The 24,909-nt window shown below is 40.6% G+C and overlaps 1 protein-coding gene across 8 annotated transcripts in view; it reads right to left on the reverse strand.

The window, feature by feature from the left end:
- NEK10 (NIMA related kinase 10) overlaps positions 1 to 24,909 on the reverse strand; it is a 94,579-nt gene extending 69,670 nt beyond the window's left edge. For 7 of the 8 annotated variants that reach the window (XR_013225300.1, XM_077302905.1, XM_077302901.1 and 4 more), the window contains exons 1-17: positions 24,785 to 24,909; positions 22,346 to 22,456; positions 22,014 to 22,074; positions 20,017 to 20,150; positions 18,210 to 18,308; positions 16,547 to 16,631; positions 14,839 to 14,880; positions 13,089 to 13,167; positions 12,679 to 12,746; positions 11,168 to 11,247; positions 10,514 to 10,600; positions 8,381 to 8,605; positions 6,924 to 7,063; positions 6,035 to 6,096; positions 3,642 to 3,719; positions 1,831 to 1,895; positions 54 to 156 (exon numbers count right to left, since the gene is read on the reverse strand). Coding sequence is in view for 7 of the 8 variants with exons in the window: in XM_077302905.1 (XP_077159020.1) it covers positions 54 to 156; positions 1,831 to 1,895; positions 3,642 to 3,719; positions 6,035 to 6,096; positions 6,924 to 7,063; positions 8,381 to 8,605; positions 10,514 to 10,600; positions 11,168 to 11,247; positions 12,679 to 12,746; positions 13,089 to 13,167; positions 14,839 to 14,880; positions 16,547 to 16,631; positions 18,210 to 18,308; positions 20,017 to 20,150; positions 22,014 to 22,074; positions 22,346 to 22,419 (1,482 nt within the window). In the remaining variant the exon portion in view is untranslated. The remainder of the gene's footprint in view (positions 1 to 53; positions 157 to 1,830; positions 1,896 to 3,641; positions 3,720 to 6,034; positions 6,097 to 6,923; positions 7,064 to 8,380; positions 8,606 to 10,513; positions 10,601 to 11,167; positions 11,248 to 12,678; positions 12,747 to 13,088; positions 13,168 to 14,838; positions 14,881 to 16,546; positions 16,632 to 18,209; positions 18,309 to 20,016; positions 20,151 to 22,013; positions 22,075 to 22,345; positions 22,457 to 24,784) is intronic. The other variant, XM_077302903.1, reaches the window with a different exon arrangement.

Consider the following 24,909-nt stretch of genomic DNA (forward strand, 5'->3'; position numbering starts at 1 on the left):
AGACGTTTGCCATTATTTTTAGAGTGAACAAGCAGCAAACATTTACTACTTACCAATAATGAATTTAACTTCGATACCAACTCTTCATAAGCACTGATCTCTCGAACGTAATGTCCAATATCTATGAAGTTCTCAAATAAGTCTGTGGGAAAGAGTCTACAGAAATGTAAATCAGCAGACTTGTAGACATCTAAATAAATTTTGTATCCAATTACATTACCCATCCTGAAAATAATTGTCTTGCAATAAATATCTTCCAAAATAACAGTTTACATTAGTGAAGATATCATAGTGCAATGCATTAGTTGAATGCATTAACAATTAGGGGCATACACAAAAAAAGCCCAAGAACAGTATTTTTCAGGTTCTGATATACTGAACCACAAAAATACTGGCATTTCCCAATAATCCTGAATATAAGTGCCAATATATAGTATCTGCATTCACTAAATTCTAGAAAGCTGAATTTTTTGGCTTGGGGCCTGCTGGGCTGCCCAATTTGAACTGGGCAGCCCAGGAGACCCTGCCAAACACCTCAGATTCAGAGTACCTTTATTGGCATAAAATTGCAAAGCATAAAACGAAAATTTCAAACAGTTCCAGATGTAAAATCTATCGTAAAGTCAAACAGCTCATACTGCAGAGAGTCTGCTGGAATGCCCAGTTCAAACTGAGCTACACAGTAGACCCCGCTAAACACTCAATTGTGGTCTGGTCCCCCTAACAGTTCATATTAAACTGAACTGCAAAGGGAGCCAGCCACAGCCATGGAGAAGCTGAGTTGGCAGTCCCTGACACCCTTGCTGATCCTGGCCCCATTTTTACTCCCCCACATCCAAAGGGGAGGAAGTGAAAATGACTGCTGAAATGGCTTGCGGTCATCCCGGCCTTACAGCAGGGTGGGCCTGAGAGGTAATTTCAAGCACCAGCAATTCCCACCACATCCTCCCATATGTTGCTTCACTACTGGTTTAGTCTAAAGCAGGGGTAGTCAACCTGTGGTCCTCCGGATGTCCATGGACTACAATTCCTAGGAGCCCCTGCCAGCAAATGCTGGCAGGGGCTCCTGGGAATTGTAGTCCATGAACATCCGGAGGACCACAGGTTGACTACCCCTGGTCTAAAGCACCCACATGAGTTGCTTGGGCAATGAATCAGCCCTTGAAGTATGTATTAAGTATTAAGGATTCTACTAGACCTCCCAACTGTAGCATAGTCTATGAATTCCCATACATCTTCCAATGGAAAATGTCACTGATTTATATTGGCAGAGACGGGCAGTCTACGCTGCACAGGATCTCCCATTCTGAGGGGCACAGAATTAGAGGTAATGCAACATATCGCCTTAATTTTTTAAAGGCGCAATTCAATTTATAGTCCACTTTTGGAATTACTACTTTATCATTTCTAATAATTAGGTTGGATCAATTATACTTTTCCACTAATTTAAGTTTTCCTTTGAAGTAAGAATCCTCACAAGAAATGAGGCTCCAGATCTATCCTATCAAAAGCCAATCTGGTAATATTTGGTAAAGAAATGGATACAAATATTTTTAAATACATAAATAAACCAAAAGTTACAGCTATTGATATATGGAGCTATTGAGATGAGTGTTATTCCTGAAGCATCAATATATTTTCTCTGTAAGAGGAATTATAGATTACAGTGGCATATTTTACCACCCAATTTCATTTTGAGTTCAACCAGCCTGAAAACATTGTCTATAATTAAAACTTAAGACTAAAGATAAGTATTAACTCGTGGGCTTTTTGTTGTAAAGAAAGTGTACTTTGTAGAGTATAATCTTTCCTAATATTTTATTTGCATACCTTTTGAAAAGATTTCTGTTCCTTTCCATGCTGAAAAGAAATCTCAAGGCTCTAAACGCATAACACTGGAGAAGAGAAAATGCATACATTACAGGTAATTCAATGAAGAAGGATTACTAATGGATTTCTAAGCCTTTGGCCTGAACAATCTGTGCCTAGCAGTATAAGCAACTGCTTGTAACCGAGGAGAACTGAAAACTTGATGTATTTTTAATCTGGTACATTTTAATGCTAGAAGAAAAATATCGATTGTACTTTACAGGGGGAAGAAATCCAAGATATACTGCCTCACAACAAGGCACTAGCGCAGCTTGTTGTCATGCCCATGTAGGTTTCTTCTTGCAGCTCCTGTTATACACAGGGCTGAACTTCTCTGTTAGATCAAGGTACCATTTGCCATGATGGCTGTATGCAGGCACTTTGATTTGTCGTTGTCTTTCCACCCACCCACCAACCCACCCTGTAAACTGTACCTCTAATCTTAAATCCCAGTTTTAAAACCTGGCCTGCAAGGATTAATCATACTCCAATTTGGCAAGTTTTCAGTCAAGTTCTCTGCATGCAAGGAATGAGGGAAGCGTGTGAGTTGGATAGTAAGCTCTATTGGTACATTCACTCCCATATATATATATTTCCCATAAAGATTCCTACACTAATTAACTATGACAATGTCAACCTGTACTGTTCACAGGAAGGGGTTTCTCAGAGGCCCAGCAGATGTTGTTGGTACTGTTGACCTCAACCTAATACCTGGTGGAAGAGATCCATTTCACAGGCCCTGTAGAACTGTGATAGCTCAGCCAGGGCCCTGATCTCTTTGAGGAGCAGATTTTGTTGATTCCATTAACCGCAACCAAATGTCTGGTAGAAGAGTTACAATTTACAGGCCCTGTGGAACTGCGATACAATTTACAGGCCCTGTGGAACTGCAATAGCTCAGGCATGGCCCTGATCTCATTCCACCAGGTGGGGACCAGGACAGAGAAAGTCTACCAGCAAGTTGGAAGTGACAGAGTGTAGCACTCTTTGGCATGTACAGACAGTGATGCAGTCCCTCAGGTACACTTGGCCATGACCATGTATGGTCTTAAAGGTGATAACCAAGACTTGATCCGGAATTCAATTGGTAACCAGTGCAGTTTTTTGAGAGCAGGACAGATGTGGGACCTCCATGGTGTTCTTATAAGGATCCTGGCTGCTGCATTCTGGACCAGCTGTAGTTTCCGGATCAAGGTTAAGGGTAGGCCTGCATAGAGTGAATGATAGAAGTCCAGTCTAGAGGTGACCGTCGAATGGATCACTGTGACTAAGTGTTCCAGGGACACGTAGGGTGCTAGTAGTTTGGCTTGGTGCAGGTGGTGACCTGTGTAGATGGTGACCTCCATAGAGAGGGAGACATCAAGGATCATGCCCAGGTTCCTGGTGGAGTGAGTTACTGATAGCTGCACCCCATCCAGGATGGGCAAACCCACTTCTTCACTTAGACCCTTCATTCCCAGCCATAGATCCTCCATCTTTGAAGGGCTGACATTCAGGCGACTCTACTTGAGCCACCTCGTCACTGCTTCCAGACATCTGGCTAAGGCTTCTGGGGCTAAATCTGAACAACCTATCATAAAACATTTTAATGTTAATCACAAAGCCTCTCCAACCTGATAATATTTCCAATGGAGCAACCATCAAGTCCAAGATCACCAGAAATAAAAGAAAATTATTAAAGTAATTATGGAAAGGTCTCTTACATCAAAACAACAAATAATATGTCACCATGGATCACTTTTAAATGCTGTGGCAAGAAAAAAAGAAAATACCTGCAATAAGTTTGTTGTTGGAACACTCCTTTGCTTATTTGGTAAAATTAGCTTTGCTATTATATAGACTCCATTTTCCTAAGAGAGTACACATTAAATGAGACAAATTCAGATTACAATTGAAAGGTAAAGAAAGTATTCACTATGAAGTTAATTGTCAAGTCTGTGCAAGAGAATCTATCAATCAATTCCCTTGAAACCAGGCATGCAAATCAATGAGTACAGATGGATGCTATGTATTTTACAGCAAGGCCTTTGAAATGGAGAGATAAAGAAGGAAAGGGCTTACCCATCTGCTTCTGAATAGTCTTCCAAATATTCTTATAGCAACCCACAATTGACTGGTAGCCATACTGGTTCTAGAAGGGCCCCGAGAACATGAATGTGTTTTTTCTACTTTTATTTCTCTCCTTGCTGTTTTTATTCCTCTTTAAAATCTGCTTATCAACCCTCCTCCTGACAACACTCCCATTTTATCATGGTCTCTAGTCTCAATGTGGGTCCGTTCAGGTCAGCTGCTTACTGATTATTCTTTCATGCCTTCTTCCTTTCACTTGAAGTTTACAGAACACCTGCTGTATCCTCAACCTTTCTACCAAAAAACATATTCCTTAGTATTTTCTTATTTAAACACTAATTATCTGCACAATGTTGCAATTACCATTACATATTCACCATTATCTAGACAGCTAGCTGGATGGAGAAATTAGAGCATCAAATTCACATTCAGCAATAAAAACTCTCTGGGTGTCGACTTGGATCAATCAACTCTCTCCCAGCCTAAACATCCCCACAGAATAGCTGTGAGGGCACAATAGAGGAATGAAGAAACACGTGTGCCCCTAGAACAGCAGTTCTCAACCTGGGGGTTAGGACCCCTTTGAAGGTTGAACAGGAGTTTCACAGGAGTTGCGGCAGAGCAAGAGGCAGAACTGAACTGAGAAACCCCAGAAAAAAAACAATTTATATACAATCATGAACAATGGATTTTCACACCATTGGTCAGTTTCAGTTTAATTTCTGTGAAAGAACGCTTGCATAATGTTATGGTTGGGGGACACCACAACAAGAGGAACTGTATTAAAGGATCATGGCAGTAGGAAGGTTGAGAACCACTGCCCTAGAAGAATATCAAATCAAAACAGAAGGGGGGGAAAAAACCAATCTTAAGAAACAACTAAACTGGGCACCTAAAAGCTGAGTGATAGAAAACACTTTTTTAAAGAAACAGATTACACCGAAATATATGAATTTATTACAAAGTACACTAAAACTATACATGACATACATTGGCACATTCTTCCCCTTGAAGTGAGGAATATTAGAACTAAAAAGTCCTAAATCTATATGACCTAATACATTTCCATATTTCTAGGTTAAGAACCTTGAACCCATAACGCCAGACCAATAATTCAATATATCTAGGTTGATAAACTTGAACCACGTTAAAACTGGACCAAATGCATTTCGGACTGCAAGGCCTTCCTTGGTCATCAATTTTCTGTATATGTATGCACGCTATAACATATAAATATGTATTAATGCCAAGGCAGGTTAACTCTAAGGCATTACTAATAATAAGTGTGGCAAAAGAATTGAGTTGTATGGAAGTTAACTCAAACTTTTAGGCACACACATCCAAAGAATGCAGATTCAATAGTTTGTTTTTGACTATGGCTATTATAATCTTATACGGTGCATATATGTATTAACCTTTCACTGACAAGACTTTTTAGTTCTAATATTCACCACTTTGGGGGTGGAATGTGCCAATGTTTTAATGCATAGTTTTAGTGTGATTTGTAATAAATACATATATTGTGGTTTAAACTTATATTTTATTTATTCATATTTGTACTTGTTGACCACCACTCCCAGGTCTAGCCAGCTTGTGGAGGTTTACATAAAAATCTAAAAACCTCACATAAAAACAACTGTTTCTTAAAAAAATATTTTCTCTCACCCAACCTCTGGGTACCCAACTTTGAAACATGGCCAATAAAAAAAATGTAACTGATAGTCGTACAAATTACAAAAACATATGTCAAGATATTTGCGTGTACTTTTGCATGCAAGTAAGAGTGTCTGAACAAAAGTTAAATGAATTGGAATGAAAAGTATACCACTCTTAAAAAAATTAAGATAATAATCTCTGATCTCCCTATGATGTACCCAAAACAGCTTACAATATCATTCTCTTTTCCTCCATTTTATCCTCACAATAACCCAAGGACATATTGGGCTAATTAGGAGAACTGGTCTAAGTGAAGTGGAGTAAGTGAACTTGCATTAGGATTCAAACCTGGGTCTTCCAGATCCTAGTCCAACACTTAACCAGTAGACCACAGTAGCCTGAATCCCCACTGAAAGGTACTGAAATGAAGGCTTCTTACCTGAACAACCTGATGAGCATTTGTATCGTTAAGAACCAATTCAGTAATGGCAGCACAACAAGCTAGAACAAAACAATACAAATATGAAATACCTGTTAACGTATTTTGTTTGCCGAAATAATCAAGCTAGTTTTCTGAATTTTATATGAAATGTACTTAAAATTACTTAACACATTACATTTTTAGGTGGTACACCTAAAATGTTTTAAGTTAAAGGAATCCCTGGAAATATAAAGCATGGATGTGACAATTGCATGATTGTATTGTTCACCATGCATCATACGGAGCTGTAACTGGCCGTAATTTGGTATTGTATGTATGCACAGTCGCAGACTGCTCTGTAGCAGCTCATAATGAAATACCAAAGAGGACAATCTATTCAAGTCATTCTTTCATATTTGATGGGTTAACATAGTGGTTTTAAGTCTTCTGTTATTACAACTAAGTAGGAATTCTGCTTTCAACAATTATTAAAAAGTAAGAACTTCTACTGTAAAACTTGGATTTGTAAAACTTGGTAAGTATAAATTACAAGACAAAACGGAAAGACAAAGTCCTAGCATGGCATTTTAGTGGGTCACACATTCTTACCATCATTTAGATTTCCAATCTAGCATTGGCTTAGGCAGGGGTAGTCAAACTGAGGCCCTCTGGATGTCCATGGACTACAGTTCCCATGAGTCCCTGTCAGCAAACGCTGGCAGGGGCTCATGGGAATTGTAGTCCATGGACATCCGGAGGGCTGCAGTTTGACTACCCCTGGTCTTAGGTATAACACATCCTGTTGCACAACCTGCTGGATTAAATGATACACTTCTGGCAAGGTCCTTTGCAAATCTCTTCCAACAGTTTATTGGAAAGCATCAGAAGGAACTGCATTATGGCATACCTGCTTGAAGAGAGAATGTATTTTCTTGTATCTCATGGGGGCTTAAATCTTCTGACAAGCGAAGCTGCTGGATTCTTCCTGCAGCATTTGCACTAGATAAACTCCCAATAGAAGAACGGTCTGAAAATAGATTTCGCTCCCTGGAAAAGGGCAATCACAGTATAAATAATACTTAAGATATATCTATTAGCCATCCTACTGATTAGAGGCTATTTTCCTCTACATTAAAAGAACATCAGTACTCTATATATCCTTAAGTACCACTCTAACAATCTGAGTGAATTTGCTATTTTAGATAAAGTGCCATATGATTCATGCCATTAACAATTTAGCTCAATCTTTTAAAGATTTTCCAGCACTGTTGCTACAAATATGTGGATTGTTAATACTAACCCTCTTATAAGGAAAAAATACACTGATTCCAGATAGGAAACAATGAACCATAGAATGAAGGTTAAAACTGGAAACAAAGGAATAAAATGCCAATTAACTTTATTTTAAGAAAAAATGTGGCAGGTTAGTCTAAATTATATAATCATATAAAAATGTGTTTAGAAAATTCTCATGAATTTATCATGGTAAAGTAATATATTTGAACAGAACAACAACTACATAAGATGGAAGTTCAAATCTTTGTAGTTGACAAGTGTCAAATGTGGAATTCAGCTGCTGCCACTCTGAGTGGACATTACTGTCTATGATGGACCAATTATTTGATTCAGCGTAGGGCAGCTTCATGTGTTCAGGTGCCCTTTGGCTTGCATGAAAAATACTCTCTTCAATAAAGAGCACAGGAAATCCATTTCCGATTTTGCAAGATACTAATCTGTGAGTCTGGTTAACAATTTGGCAGGATGAGTGTTCAGAGAGCAAAAACCCAGAAGAAATGGCAACCCAAAGCAAAGTCTGTGTCCACGGCTTTCAGAGAATGAGATTCAGACATATGTAGGGCTGCAACATTTCCCCCTTCCCAGCTACACCTTCCTACAACCTGCAATTCTATGTTACATGCATCAACCAACTATAGTTCATTTCTTGCCTACAAATAAGGATCCCAGAAAGAAAGGCAGCAGTTTAAATAAGCCACTAACACATGCACTGCCAACTGCATAATGCAGTTAGGGCTTTTTGTGCTGCTTTGCTGCAGCAGAATGGACAGATCTTGAAAACCATGGCGGTGCCGTTTCCCCCTATAAAAATCATTATACTAAGACATTTTTCTATTAATTCCTGGCATATCTGAAAGTGAAAAATCTTTCCATACAATCATACAGTTAAAAGTCAAGGCTTTGCACCCTAATGGCAAACAATCTTCACATGAAGTTCAGCCAACTGCGGTGAAAATCCATGTAATTTTTCAAGGACCCAATCACAGCCCAAAGATCATCATCATTATTTATAAAATCAGAAGCAGCATGTGAGTAGCCTGTTTACTGAGGCCTCCCTCAGAAACCTACCCCTGTAGAATATGCAGGAGCTGTTTGATACCACCCCAAATACGGATTTCCACGCTGGTGTCTGGGTCTTCGCAAACCTGGACCAGAATCCAAACAACACTCCACAGCAGCTTTAGGTGATCTGAATGGAGCAAAGTGAGCAGGATGGGGACACCTTCGTACATTTTGACTTGTTCTTTGACTTGAGGTTCCACACATAGGAGGCGGAGCAACTCTGCCGTCAGCCTGGAAGGAGACAGCCCACAAATGACAGTGTATGCAATTAAAATTTGCAATTAAAATGACTGTGTATGCCATTAGGCTGTTAAGTGTTCAAAATTTGGATTTAGTAACATATATGAAGCAGTTCCTCTTGATTTTCTTTTTTATGCACTCCAACAGTTATCATAAATCTTTAATAAGAAAATAATTTTAATGCTAAAATTAAGCAGACACATTACTAACTACAGTAACAAGCTTGCAAAGCTTTCCTTTCCATTTATTTACAGTAGTCAAGCAAAATAAATGTCCATGTTCACTGACATTCTTCAGCTAATATCAAACAAAGAGGTTTAAATTTAGAACTGGGTATTTTGTCCTCACAATACTAATGTAAACAAGAGTAAAGGATGCCATAGAAACCAATTAACACTTAACCAAAATTTTTCAACTTTGAACTCTTTCCCTTCCAATGAAAACTCAGGAAAAGGACCGACTGTCTCCCTCTGCCCCCTCTGGGAGCATTCTGCAGGGTAGGGCATATGCCGCCACTGCAGCTCCCAACCAAACTCTGGGGCCTTTTCGCACGGGGATCTTTGTTGCAAATTGTTTGCGGAATGAAAAATCGCCATTTAAAATAGTGGAATTCGTCGTTATGCATACCTGCCTTTGTAGTGGAATCAGTTGCGTTTTTTAGCGTTTCCCACAGGCTTCCGGTCTCGGCAGAAATCGCTAGAAAGGAAGCGCTATTGCCAAGCTCGTCCCGCCCCTGGCCGTCAAGCAGCCAATGGGCAGCCGTTAGCATGCTCCCAAACAGCCCCTTTCCCTTTAAGAAAGGTTTAAAAAAAAAAAAACCAGACCCATAGCAACGAATCTAGGTAGATTTGTTGCTACGGAGAGACCCATCCAGCTGCCTAATGTGAGCTGTCGTTTGATTGTATGATCGTTGGCACGCTGCCTCGAGTGATAAAAAAAAAATCCCCCCCCCTCTCACGGGCCCGATTTTCGGCTGAATTTATGTGTGAAAAATAAAGGGACTTTATTTCAGCAAACGGGCTTTTATGTGGTTTGTGCTTAGTGACTAAAGGTGAAGGACTGAAGCCAGGGAAGCCTCTAAACAGAAAGAGGCTCGCTGGTGCGTTTATCCCCGCTCGCTCGGAGAAAAAAAAATGGCGATCGCTTCGCCGGAAGTTTGGAGGACAGGCTCAGGAGGAGGGACTTCGAAGAACCAGCAACAATGGTAACACACAAGTCTTTAGCGCTACTGTTGCAGATTGGTTGCAGGAGTGTATCGCTATCCGGAGGGTGAATCCACTTTTCTGGATTCCCCTGAAAGCGCTACAACGAAGCGCTTTTTGCGGGTCGGTTTCAGGATTGTTGCAGATTGTCTACGACGTCGTGGGTTATGGCAAATTAGTAGCGTTTCCAATTAGCAACCATTGTGCTATTTTGAAGCCGTGCGAAATGGCTCCTGGTACCTCACCACCAGGCGCATTGGAGTAAAATAATAAATCTTTGGAATCACTGAGCTCAAGTGGAGTATGATGAGCTGCAACTTGCTGCAAAGCAGCAGGGCTGATTGGGTATTTGAGGGGAAGCACCTCCCCCTACTTGAATAGCAAAGAATAGCGACCCTGCCTGTGAAAGGAGGAGCTTCACCCCAGACCAGTCCAAGGAAGAAAGAAATTATATTTCTTGCCTGCCCATTTAGACTTCGGGTGTTTTCAGGTATGTACTGATCAGGTTTGCTTCCTGGTGGACTGTACTTTAACAGAAGCTACAACTTGTATGTGAACTAGTATGTGAATTCCAATGTACTCAAACAATGCACATTGACCGAACATGCAATGACCCCTCATGTCAAATCTTTACAACCTCTCACCCCACAACACAAATGCAAGCTGAAGATAACCTCTAGCTGATTTAATGGCCTACCTCTTAGATAGCAGGTCATATTCATTCAGTATCATCAACAAGTTCTCAACAACATTGAGCTCGCTTATCTTCTCTCGGCATTCAGGACTGAAAAGGAGAATTTACATATTAATTCTGAAAATTCATTAAGCAAGCATCTCCCAAAATACAAAGAAAATCCAAGAGACTTTTCTAAGTGGCTGCTCTCTGCTGAATTGGAATTAACGTGATCACACAATGCCTTGAATTTTAAGGGCTTCTTAAGTTGTTGTTTTTGCTTATTGTGTGCTCCTGCACAAGAGTTGTATAATTAGGGAGTACATGGCCTCCAAAGACTTAAAGAGATGTGCACACTAAAACAAAAGTTTCACAATGGAAAAGGAACCCACGGGAGATTCATCCATCTGTAATCACAGCATTAAAGTCCTTTTAGGTGCATGTGACATTTACCCACATTTTACACAGCAGGTATTAAAGAAATAAATAGGGGGGAAATTAGAAGATAAAAAAGGTGCAGCCCCCTTTTTTTCTTCAAGGTTAAAATCTAGCCATAACCCTTAGTGTTTACACAATTTGGAGAGTAAAGCTTAATTACTCATATTTGTCTCCTTGAACAAATTTTCTTAGAACCACAGTAAAACATTAGAGACAAAACAAAGACCAGGCTGAACATACCTTTCTGCCAAGCTTGTAAGAGCCAGCAGTGCACCCAGCAGTACATTATTATCTTTGGTTCCAAGTAAATTTACTAAAGTCTGAAAAAATAGGAAGATTAAAGGTGAACAAAACTATCTGTTCTGTCAGTATGTAAAATATAGCACTCTTTTAGGTTTCATTGTGTCAAGAAGAGTTCTAAATTGTGACCACAGTCAGCCTTTGTATTTTCAAAAGTAACTCCAAACAATGTTGCTGTTCATTTGTTGTTAGGTGAGAAGTCGTGTCCGACCCATTGCGACCCCATGGACAATGATCCTCCAGGCCTTCCGGTCCTCTACCATTCCCCGGAGTCCATTTAAGTTTGCACCAACTGCTTCAGTGACTCCATCCAGCCACCTCATTCTCTGTTGTCCCCTTCTTCTTTTGCCCTCGATCGCTCCCAGCATTAGGCTCTTCTCCAGGGAGTCCTTCCTTCTCATGAAGTGGCCAAAGTATTTGAGTTGCTGTTCATTTACTTGACACATATTAAATGAAGCAAGCATATATCTACTATCTACTTTAAAATTAGCTAATGCTAAAGTGGTCCAAATGAGGAAGCACGTTTGCCCATCCTGGATAGTGTGCAGCTATCAGAGGCTCGCTCCACAGGAACCTGGGTGTGATCCTGGATGCTTCCCTCTCAATGAAGGCCTAGGTCACAAGAATAGCGCGGCTGGTTTTCTACCACCTTTGCCAAGCCAAACTAATAGCTCCCTACTTGGCCCCGGAACAACTAGCTACAGTGATCCATCCAACAGTCACCTCTAGGCTAGACTTCTGCAACTTGCTCTATGCAGGCCTACCCTTAATTCTGATACGGAAACTACAGCTGTCCAGAATGCAGCGACCAGGATCCTCTCAGCAACACCATGGTGGTCTCACATCTGGCCCATTCTACAACAACTGCACTGGTTACCAATCAAATTCCAGATCAGGCTTAAGGTTTTGGTAATTACCTTCAAGGCCATATGCGGTTTGGGCCCAGGGTACCTGAGGGACCGCCTCTCTGCCTACACCCTTCAAAGAGATCTGCACTTCACCATCTCCAACCCGCTTATGATCCATGGCCCCAAAGAAGTCCATGACCTCAGACAGGGCCAGAACCTTCTCTGTCCTGGCCCCTACCTGGTGGAATGAGCTCCCAGAGGAGATCAGGGCCCTAATGGAACTAAAACAGTTCTGCAGGGCCTGCAAAAGGAAGCTCCTCTGCCAGGCATTTGGTTGAAGTTGACCGAAGCCAAACAACATCAACTGGGCCCCTGAACCTCCTTCCCTTGAACCCATACACTGACCAACCATGTGTCTGTTAAGATTGTTAGAATGTTATTTTCTCTGTTTATTGCTATTACTATTACCATTATTTTATACAGTTACAGAGTTTGATGTAATGTTCTTTGTTTCTGTTCCATGTGAACCACCCTAAGCCTTAGGGGAGGGTGGTAAACAAATGTAATAAATAAATAAATAAACCAATGACAATGTGTACTTACTTTATGCGCTCCACTGGCTATAACCCATTCTCTTTGTTCTTTAACAGCAGATAGTCTTTGAAAAATATCTGTGGTGGCAAGAAAACTGAATAAACCACTCAGCTTTCATAAAAGTTTTTTTTAAGTAAGAGTGAAAATCCAAAATAGCAACTTGTGCTCTGTTTAGTAGATTTCATGAGGAGATGAAAAATTCACATCGCAAAATATTTGAAGATAGGAGGACTCACAAATCTAAGCGAGCAGGGCAACTCTTTGCTTTTTAAACTGCTAATGCTGTGCTGTATCCTGTACTGTAGCAACTGCATCACATCACAACTCAGAAATGTTTTCAATTATGTCAAGATTTTTTTTTGTATATTTCAAACTACTAGTCACAGATATAGAGCATGGATGTGTTAATCAGAACTCACATGTCAAGTTGACCAGTTTGTCTACATTGTGCTGTTCTTCTCCGTATCCAAGATAGTCGTTTGCTACTGTTTCCATATACTGTAGAGTAAGAAAACATGAGAACAATAAAGCAGATTTAAAGTCAAAATAACATAAATGTTTGTGACCAATAGAGGGCACACTAATTTCACGTCTTGATAGAGACTTAGCCAAAGAAAAATTATGAAAACACATAATAGCTATCACAAATGATGTGTTTATAGGTTCCAAACATGTACAATTCAATTTTATACTGACTCATTATGAACACACCAGACAGGAGTTCTTTTTATTAAAAAAATGTTAGACATTGCTCTTCAGAAAGTTAAGAAAAACCTACTTGTTTCCTACACAACCTACATAAATATTCATTCACCTTATGTCAGCTGTTGAACAATAGCTCTTCAGATTGGATTATTAGTTTCCACTTATTTTATCTATACTAGTTGTATTATAAGAAGATAAGAGCCCTCCTAGATCAGACCAGAGATTTACCTAATCCAACATTGTGTTGGATGGCAAATGAGGTGCCTTAAATGTTGCCTCCTAGCACTAGTTTCAGCAGTGGATTTATAATTATACTATCTTCATAACCTATAAAATCCTTACCATGTTTCCCAACGACATGCCGAGACTCTGACTGGCCCTCGATGGGAGGGCCCTGCCTCACTAAGGGCTAATCAGAGGTTCTTCCCTACCCCTGCCCCTGCCCCTGTCCTCCTCCTCCTCCTCCTCCATGCTGATTCCTGAAACTTCCAAGAAGGAGGAACGGCCCCCAAGACATAACCCACAGAACTGGTGGAGGCTGCTGGTTGCCAGTAGGCCGAGGAACCTTTTTCTGCAGAGACAGAGATAGTGCCAAATGTTTCTCCCCACTACCATTCCTGTGCTCCTGGCTGCTGGGGTGGTGACTGAAGCAGCCTTGTCACACTCCAGCACAGTGCAGCAGCCTCCCTGGGCTCCTGCTTCTCAACAGGGCAAGGTAGGCCATCCAGGGGTGATCCACAATGGCATGCAGCTCTCCCTGTGCTCCTGCCACCTAGGAAGGCTATGGAAGTTGTGTGGCCATGCTCTGCCATGGTGCACAGCTCTCCCCATGCTTCTGCCTGCCAGGAGAGCAATGAGGACCCTCTAGGCATGCATCTCTGAACTTCTGCCTCCCAGGAGACTGCGGGAGGGCACTGAGCCACGCTCCACTGCACCTGCCCTTCCACCCTGCTTTCCTACCTCGCCCCCCTTGCTCTGCAGGGGCCCTCCCACCCAGCTACCTTCCTCACACTTTCTTCCTCCTGTTTTTAAAATGGGCTTCGCTTCTAGTAAGTACATAAAAGTGTGTTACCTAGGTGTGTCTAATACGTAAAATTGTACCACTGAAAAAGGGCAACTATTGAACTGTTCTTGGCTTGAGCGTCATTTAGGCATCTGCACGTCTTTGTTTGCTCCAGTAGAAGTCAAACAGCAAGTACATGCCAGATGGCCCTGCCTGGCCCTGCAAATCTGCATTCTCATCCCATCCATCACCAAAGCAGATGCTCTTTTCTCTGAAGCAAGCCACTTGGAGCTTAATCAAATTACAAAGGCAGTCACTATTGTGATCTAGTTCACCTACAACTGTCATTGTTTAATGGAAACATCACATGTTGACATAGGATCTATAGCCTTCGCAATTCTTGACTTTACAAATTCAAGGTAATGTACAACAAAATATTTGTGGCAAGACAGAGTGTTTACCTGTGCTAAATGTTCAGTCCCGCCCAGACTGTGTAGTGTTTCCTAGACAAAGAAAAACAACACAAAATTAAATATGCCATACTTCTGAAAAACTGTGAGTAGCTTCCCACCTTCAGTTGCATGCCAGTCTAGGTTCACTACACTTGAAAAGGTCTAGCTGTTTTAAGCTAACAAACAGATTGAGCCCAATCATAAAAATATTTATTTTAATGCCTTGATGAGCTCAGTATGACTCACTTGGTAGAAAGCATGCATATCTTCCACTAGCAGTCTCTCCCCAGCCACGCCTAGCAATGAAGTAACAGAGACTTCACTACCCACTGTGTACCTATCATTCTCTACCCAATGTTACCCATTGTATTATCATAATGTTGGTCATAATGTTGATTCAGCATTGCAAATGATGCTCAACCATTGCTAGATGGGTCCAATGGGTAAGAATTATACTTCATTACTCCAAATTTAGTTCAGATCTCTGTGAAGATCAGTTTCCCTTGCTGGCACTATTTAAGTGTTAAATGCAATATTGGGGGGGGGGGTGACAGTGGACCGGAACTGGGGGAAGAAGTCTATATTCTTTTCCCATATCACTTTCCAAATCCAGAGGTGCCATCCTAAGCACTCCCGCACACATCTAAGCCTATGGACTTCAACGGACAAACAAGAGTGTAACTCTGCTTAGGATTGCACTACAAATTTCATTCCTCCAAGCGAAAGCACAACATGAGTACGTTTTCCTTTGTAAGGCAAATAGCACCTTTGAGGAGAAAACAATTTGCAAAAGGTAAACAAGGCAGGTGAGATTAAAAAATACACAAGAGCAACATGGTCCACATAGATTCTGTCATCCCCTCAGAAGATTTTAACCACCGGGAGGGGGAATGGAAGACCCAACAACCGCAATGAGTAACGATGAGTGGAGAAGCACTCATCTTTTCTGTGTTGCAAAGCACCATGCCAAAAGTAATGTTCTTTGCTCACAGACAGATGTTTTCAAATGACCCGGTGTACATCTCAACTTGGAAATATTCTGTGGGAATTAGGCACCATGGAATTTGTTGGACATTGACTCCAGGATCCTGATTACAGATAAACTGCAGTACTTCATGTAATGTTTCACATGCAGATATGACTGGGGGAGGGGGTTAAGTATTACTTGGAAACATCTCTGAGTCTTGCTGTGTGGACTCTTTCCACAAAAAGAGAAATAAATGGCCATTTATAGTGCTGTAAGTAAACATCTGGAAAGGCCCTATGAGTCACTGGAAGACCAGGGTAAATTTCTATGCTTTTACAGCTGTTCTGTGCTAAAATGTCTGGAATGCAACTACACAAACTGCACAGCAGCATTGGATTTCGCAAATGACACATGCCAAATTGCTAGTTTATCATCAACTGCAGCAATTCGTAAGTCTTGGTATTTAAACAGTAAGTTACAGATTGAAAATACTGGTTTGTTATGCTCAGTACTTATGGTTTTTTGTACCCTTCTCATTACTACTCAAAGGAGTCTCAATGGCTTACAATCACCTACCCTTCTCACAAAAGAAACCTTGTGAGATAGGTAGGGCTGACAGAGCTCTGAGAGAACTGTAACTGATACAAGTTGGCTGCATGTGGAGGGTTGGGGAATCAAACCAGTTTCTCCAGATTAGAAGCTGCCACTTTTAACCACTACACCAAACCAGCTGTCACATAGCAAACCAACCTGAAAGGACGGATCTCTCATTAATAACCTTACACATATTAAAACTCTTAGAAAATGAATAGATGAAGCTCGATCGGCCCATTCCCTGTAACAAAAAGATCAAAGCAATCATTCATCAGCTCCATGCAGGTTAATTTCACTTGAGCAACTTCATCTGTCAAACATTGTTATTATATTTGAACTTTTAAGATGCCAGAAACTACTTACAGAATAATGTAAATAGAATTATGTAATAATGTAAATAAATTGAACCTAAATGATTTTATACTGATATTAAGGAAGCACGTACACACTGTTTATATTTTCACCTTTCTCATTCCCCCTAGAAATAGATATGGTTGATTAGCATGACAGTTTGACTCCAACCAATCTGGGAATTAAGCCAATGGCTAAAAATAACATGGTAAAAATAAAGGCTGTTCTGTAACACATACAAGTAGGCTTCCCAAGAACAGTTATTTGGAATCATCTCTTGGGACCAAAAGTCAATCAAGGCCCAGTGGCTCTTTTCCAGGTTCCCACTGCAGTTACTTGCTTCCTGATGATGGCACAAGGTTCCTGCATGGATTGGTCTCAGATGACCGAGTCAAGCACTCATGATGTAACTCTAAGAACACTTGCCTGGGAGCAAGCCTGAGCAGGATTTTAAGTAGACCTGCTTTGGGCAGCACAGCAACTGAATTACAAACTCTGAAATATAATATCCACAGCACATCAGCACATTGATGCAAGCTACACAATATCGCATTCTAAAATGGGAAAGATCTTTTAAAAATCTGAAACTCATGCTTCATTTAGTAGCCATTTTTAGAAGGAAATATCATCAATACCTGAGCTGATGTTAAGTTTAAGTTGATGTCAAAATGTATTGTCAGTCTCACTGAACTGTATTTTTACAATCAAATTCATCATAACACTACCAAAGGATAAAGCCATTCAAAATTAATATCCCAAATAAAACAAGTTTTTGCAGTATCTCTGGAAGTAGTTCTCTTCTTGTTGGACACAAGACACAGTTCATTGCTTTTGTGCTCCTTGCAAACACTGGCTTCTTAAAGAACTCCACCCCATCAAAAGAGGTCATCCCAAAAATGGCCAAATTATATGGGAGCTATAATCACCTGTGAAATGATAAGACAATTTTGATAGCACCCACATTCAAAGCCAAAAAATGTAATGTGTTGGTATGACGAATTGCTCCTTTACAGTAGTACAAAGTACCTATGAATAGTAACTGCTAACAAGATAATATTTCAGCTTTGACTACAGCAAAGACAAGAGGCGTCCTTTCAAAGCAGGAAGCATAACATCAACAAACAATAATTTTATTTTAAATGATGATGACAATGTGTGAAAATACCCTGGAGAGAACCAGTTCAAAAGATTACTGCAAAGCTACAATCTTTTCAGAGCTAGACAAGCCCAATTTTCTCCTCTCAGTTTTAGACTAAGACACAGAAGAATTGCAAGATATTTATTTTTGACCATGGTAGTCGAGCTGCATATTTCTCTCATGCAAGTCAATGAAGCTAAAGTGTATTTAGACTTGGCATTTTGTAACAGCAGAACCCTAAATGTCCATAATTACAACCTAGTTGCTCATGCAAGTAACTCCCATTCTGCTGGAAGTTTTTCTACCCTCTCTAAAGCCTATGTTTCATACCTGCAAGTAAGCCGATTTTTAATCAAAGATGCAAAGATATCCTGAAACAGCTTGTGCTGAGGATGTCTGCTAAAATTTCTCTCGTTCTTGTAATTCATACTAAGGGAAGAAAGGCAAAGTCAGTGTTGGAAAATAGCACAACATTCCTAATCATCTAGAGGTGATTGTCACATGGATCACTATGGCTAGGTGTTTTGGTGCCGAGTAGGGCACTAGTGGTTTGGCTTAGGTGGTAGAAGGCCTCCTGCGCTACACTCGTGACCAGTGCTTCCATGGAGAGGGAGGTGTCGAGAATCACACCCATGTTTCTGGAGCAGTGGGCTACTGCTAGACACACTCTGTCCAAGTTGGGTAAGCGCATTTGGTCCCTTCCTACCCAGTCACAGAACCTCCATATTTGAAGGATTGAGTTTCAGACGACTCTGGTTGAGCCACTTTGTCACTGTTTCCAGGCATCTGACTAATTTTTCTGAGGGGGAATCGGGAAAGCCAGGGAAAACTGTATATGAACTCCTGTTTAACCATGAACAGCCTAGGAAGCTTTCAATTTGTCATGTAAGTCCTATGAAATCATGAAACTGCCATACGAAACAGACCTTTTATCCATCAAGGTCAGTGTTGTCTATTTGCATTGGCAGGAGCTCTCCAAGGTCACCAACCCATCAGTTTAACTAGAAAGACTGGTGAGTAAACTTGAAGCCTTGTGCATGGTTTGTAGATGCTCTCCCACTGAGTCAAGCAAGATAACAATGCCTAAATAAATATATAATTTCAAAATGCTGCAGAAACAATTAGTAACAAGCTGCTAAAAGTAGGAAAAAGTTACAATTAGGATTGGTAGGTATAAAGTCAGTGGCAGGTCAGAGGTTTGAAGAGATAGATTTCTTAGCCTAGCTAAGAAAACAGCTTGAACAAACTGAAAATGTGCACCTAGAAGAAGGCTCATAAACATCCTCCTCCTAAAACAGCTGTACCAAACTGTATAAGCCAGTATATCCAGTTGCCAAACACAGGGGAAGGGAAGACACTTCTCCCAAGTCTGCTTTTGCTCACTATCCAGCTATAAAGCAATGCTAACCCTGTTACTTCTACATCCAGTAGGGAAGACTGGAAAGCTGTCTGTCAGCTATTGTGGATGCATAACATCTACTGGTCAGTATGATAATGAGAGATTCTGTCATTGTTGGAGAACAGTCACAGTTGAACATGCTGTCTGAAGATGCTGGCTTCTTAGATAATGTCTCTATATCAGAAAAGGTCACCACAGAGATTCACGTTGGAAATTCCATTTCCTGGTCAAATTATGCATTCACAGTGGAAGTCTAGATTGACCAAGATACAAAAATTCGCAGAAGTTTAGAATGACCAAGACACGTAATGCACCTTCACTTTCTGGAGAAAAGGCAAGCTACAAATAAAGCACTAAAATAAATAAATTAAAACATGTCCTTCTCTCTTTTCTCCATCTCCCACACCGGTTTTCCTCACATCTGTGGAATTCACCACAGCTGTAGATAAAATTATTGGAGAGACACAGGGGCTGCAGAATCAGTGGTGGAAGTTAAGTATTTTAAACTGCTTTATATTTTTAAGATGGTTTTAATGTTGTTTATATGTTGTGAACCACCCCAAGCCCACTTCTGGGGAAGTATGGTCTAGAAATCATAATATAAATAAACTAGATAAAAATAAATATTTCTCGCTAGATTTCAACATTCTTGCTAAGTTCTATGGCAAGGTGGGGGGAGAAGATGAGAAAAGATCTGAATCAAGTCCACATAAACACAATAAAGCTTTTGCACTGTACCTAAAGTTTTCAAGCTCAACAGCTTCAGTTGATTCTTGCCATTGACCTCTGCATCTCTCTCCACAAGTGTTGCCGGGATCCTGCTCAGACTTCCTCATGCTATTTTTAGCACTTTCAAAGTCAAGGGCTGGCAGCTGCAAAGGCAAGGCAGATTACATGGCAAATGGTATAATTAACCAGGTCAGAATTTATTGTAATGGGTGTCTCAAATAACCTAAGGCCAGGTAATGAACTTAAACAAAAATGCAATGTAAACAGCAGCTTTGTAACCATCTGGGAGCTTCAACAGCTGACTAACACTTTAGAGACCAACAAATATTTTGGGGGTTATGCTTTTAAGAGCCAAAGCTCCCTACTTTAATTAATTAATTCATTCATTCATTTCCCGCCACTCCCTAAACAGCTTGTGGCGGGTCACAATGTCTTAAAACCCCATTAAAACACTTAAAATCCATCCCAATATGGCGGAAAAATCCTACCCCCTATTACTAAGGGGGGTGGAGAAGGAGGTCCAATGATGTTCACTCCAAAAGCCCGGGGGGGGGGGCAGTAGATGTACCTTGCCGACCCCAGTCTCAACCATAGACCTGGCGGAAGAGTTCCGTTTTGCAGGCCCTACAGAACACTGGAAGATCCTGCAGGGCCCACAGCTCACCTGGGAGCCTTGAAGCCTTGAAGGTTAAAACCAAAACCTTGAACCGGATCCGGGCAGCGATTGGCAACCAATGCAGCTGCCTCAGCTGCCTCAGCACAGGAAAACCATTAACTCAAAGCATTCTTTTAAGGACCTGTCATTCCTAACTGGTGTGTAGGTTCTGTGGACAGACACTTGGTGTGGAAAAAGAGCAACCTTGAAAGTGCTGAGGTAACCTGTCTAGAGAAATCAACTCTCCTTTCAGGATTTTCATTTGTTTGTTTGTTTACTTTACTTCACAGTCATTTATAAGAGACCTAAGATAAGATAAATGTACAGGAAGCCCAGGATAAGATAAGGGAGGCGTGGGAATTCCCAGTGTTCAAAAGTATTTCTATCTGGCTAGAATAGACTGGACAACTAAATGGATAAAAGAAGATAATGAAACATTGACTTGCTTGAGCAATCTTTTGTGTCAATACCTTTGAGAGTCTGGATTGGTTTCAATATCTATACATAATAGTTTTAAACAAACATTAATGTGTAAAGATGAAAAATAACCCAATGGACAAGTTTTGAAAAATTAGCTATAAACGGTAAAGGGAATATATCCTCTACTTTTTAATAGGTGCTGATAATAAATGGCAGAAAAATGTTGTAAAACTCTGGATGTAAGATCTGAAAGCCCCAATAAACTCAGAGGTTTGTGTATCAGTGTTAAGAAGCTGCTTAAATTTCTCAGTAAATATTTATGTCAAAGAAAACTGAATAAAAATGCTATGCCATAACATCCAGAAGGCTAATTTTTGCTTAGAATTGGAAGAAAAAATAATTTTGAAGAATGTTTGATTAGAGAAATTAGTAGTATGTATTCATCTGTGTCAACCAAGCTTTTTCAGCCAGGGTTTTCTGAAACCTTCAGGCTTATTGACAGTCCTGGCAGGGTTTCCTGAATGGGTGGGAGTTGATTAATTATAAAATATTTTTTAATTGGTTAACCATTAATTGAGTGATATGATATATGGTCATGTCAATCCACCTACCATCTCTCAAAATGGCCAATGGTGGGCTTGAGGGGGGAAGGAAGGGAAGGGGCTCTGTGTATACAGCTATGCTTTCCATCCATGTTCTGCATGATCATGCCACTTCTCAGGTTTCTCAAAGCCTGAAGAATGTTTCAAAGACTTCTCAATAGTAAAATTATTGACAAAGACTGGTATAAACTAACCTGTTGACTACATGGTCAAATGTCTGATGTTTTATTTTTATATTTTTAATCAAAAAACATTTAAAATAATTTTGCGAATACAACAAAATTCAGATTAGAACATATTTTTAACACAACCTTTTGCTGCTAGAATACCTGTTGTTTGCTTGACTGGACATTAAGAAGTTCCAGAAGCCTTTTAAGATCACTGTAATCCCTAGGAGAAAGCATAGGTCATACATCTATTAACGGAAATTAAATTATACTGCTTCACCAGAAAAGAACCTTTCTGGTATTGCTACAACACTCTCTCTTTCCCCCCTCTATTTGAACAGCCCATTGTTTCAGTCAAAATGAAAAGGTCTGAATAAACTTGGTGACCAGAGTAACCATGGCTCTGAACCAAGTATTCAGATTAAACTATTCAATGTGGGAGTTGGTATAAACACCAAAAAACCATAGCTGACATTGAACATAAAGCATAATACCTAGCAGTTATCCCCTGAGTTTTGGTATCTGCTGGCTTCTCTGTAGGTTTCACCTTCTTTTGTTGATCAGGCATTGTATGACATCAAGGCACTAGGCTTAACACTTCATACCTTTAAAGAGAAAATTCAAAGTTTGTTGTTTTGTCAACCAGCAGAAATCTTCAATAACTGAAGAAAAACACAGGAAGTTCACCTAAGTCAGCCAATAAAACCAGAGTCCAGTAGCACCTTTAAGACCAACAAAGGTACTACTGGACTCTGATTTTATTGTGCTACATCAGACCAACACAGCTATCCATTTGAATCTAGGTCAGCCACATCACCTGGACAGCTGGGGAAGGGGAGCATGAAAAGGGCACTTCAGTGGAGTTGGGACATCATTCAGTTGAGCACAGGGAGATGTTTATGGGGCTCACTACCTTTCAGCACCATAATATTTCCCCACCCCCCTCAAAGTTGGTAAATGGCTGAGGTCAACTTATCTTAAGGATGCTCCTTGATGAACCCAGTCATCTGTACACTATATAATTCACTAAGGGGGAGGGGTGTCCAGGATACAGAACCCTGAGGGGTCAATCGGAAGGCGTGCACTATAGCCTTCAAGAAGTAAATTTTGCAGGCCAAGGAATGTGCAGTTACACAGGAGTACCATCTAAGGGGCCATTCTCAGGAAATTGCTCCAACAGCAACCTCTACCATTTTACAACAATACCTTCTTGTAAAAGAGGATACCCAGGCCACTAGGATGGGTCTGAGCAATTACCCTTAGAGCCCGGTCAATCCAAACGTGTCAAGGTACCTAATGATGATGCATGAACCAATGGAAATGTGTAAACTTAAATTGACAAGTTTGAAAAGTTACAAAAGATCTGTTCATCCTTGCTGTATTTCAGGTGCATTGCTGTGATCTCCCTATATTGGCAAATATATTTTATTTTTTGCTTCATCTGAGAGACGATTCTTTTGGATTTTTGGTTTTATTTGTTTTGCTGAATCTCACACCCAGAACCAGATTTATCAAGAGAGAATTACTTTTCCCACTCTTAATTTTTTTTATTATTTAGAATACGTTTATGCCATTTCTTCAGAAACCTGCTTGAGATAAAAAAAACCACAGTCTAAAACTCATTACAAACTATCAATATAAGCAAAAGAAGTAACTAAAAACAAACTATCGATATTAAAAAAATGCCCACACATAAATGGCCAAACATATAGACCAAACTAGAAGCAACTTGTAAACAGCTAAAGATAAAGTCCCTACCTAACAGCGTGGGTAAAAAGAAATATTTTGGCCTGGCTCCTAAAAGACAACAGGATTCCAGGCAAGCATCAAGGAAAGGGCACAACACTAGAAATCAAGGACACCCAGTGAAGTTGTTGGTTCATTGTTTCCGGATGGACTAAGAAAATACATTTTTACTCATTTAAAAAATAAACCATGGAATTTATCGCCAGAGGATGTAATGATGAAAGCCATGACCATAACTATCTTTAAAAAGAGACTAGTCAGCTTTATTGAGGAAAGAACCATCAAATGGCTACTAATTATGGTGCTTAAAGGCTGCCTCCATATTCAGAGGTGGTGAACCTCTGAATACCAGTTCCAGGAGGCAACACTGAAGACACTCCTATTCTTTTGGTTGGCCTTCTAGGGCAACTGCATGAAACAGGATGCTGAACTATTTGGACCGCTCCTCTGAGCCTGCAGGACCCTTCTTGTGTTTTTATGGAAAGTCTTTCTAGTGTGTCAGGCAACATGCACAGACATAGAATCCGAAATAACACTACAGTGATCTAGTCATACCTGCTCTTGAAACAGTTAAAACAGAAGTAATACCCTGGAAGTAGGGTGGAAAATGCAGAGATGCCCGAGCGAGAATTTGCACCACCAACCAATGGAAGGAAACAGAGAACAGGTTTTGGTGGTGAGGTTACACTAAACAAGGTTAGGAGAAACTGGAAAAGCCCAAATTGCATTAACACCTCCCAGAACAAAAGTTAGATGTGTACTGATGTACAACACAGAGGTGGACTCATTCATACTTTGTCAGTTTCTCATCTGAAGCCAAGTAGCCCATGCCTCTTTACGCAGGGTGGGAGAAATTTCACTGAACCAAGTGGGAATTACGACCGAGTAAATGTGCACAGGTTTAATATCAGAGCCTTGTGCATTGGGTGTCGCTACACACTAGTGGTGGTGTCATGCTATTAGAAAAGCAGTCCTTTAAATAAATATTCTGCACATGGTCAGGGACTGTATTATCTTCCAGGGCGGTGACAACGGGTTCTGGGGCTCAGCTCACAAGGGACCTTATGCTTTGCTATCCCGTCACCAAAGGCAGCATTCACCCTACAGCAAAAGGCGACAAGTACGGGTAGGTGACGCTCCAGCTCTGCATTAGCACCTGCGAACAGCTCCCTCCCCGCTCGACTTACTTCGCCCGGGAAAGGGCAGCCGCTGGGCCGCTTCTCATCAGTATCCTCCGGTTGCATCTCGAATTCTGACAGCGACGTAACTGTCCGGTTTAGGATCCCCCCCTCCCCCCAATCAAAGCGCTCGC

This window comes from Paroedura picta, chromosome 11 (assembly GCF_049243985.1).
Source record: "Paroedura picta isolate Pp20150507F chromosome 11, Ppicta_v3.0, whole genome shotgun sequence".
NCBI lineage: Eukaryota > Metazoa > Chordata > Lepidosauria > Squamata > Gekkonidae > Paroedura > Paroedura picta.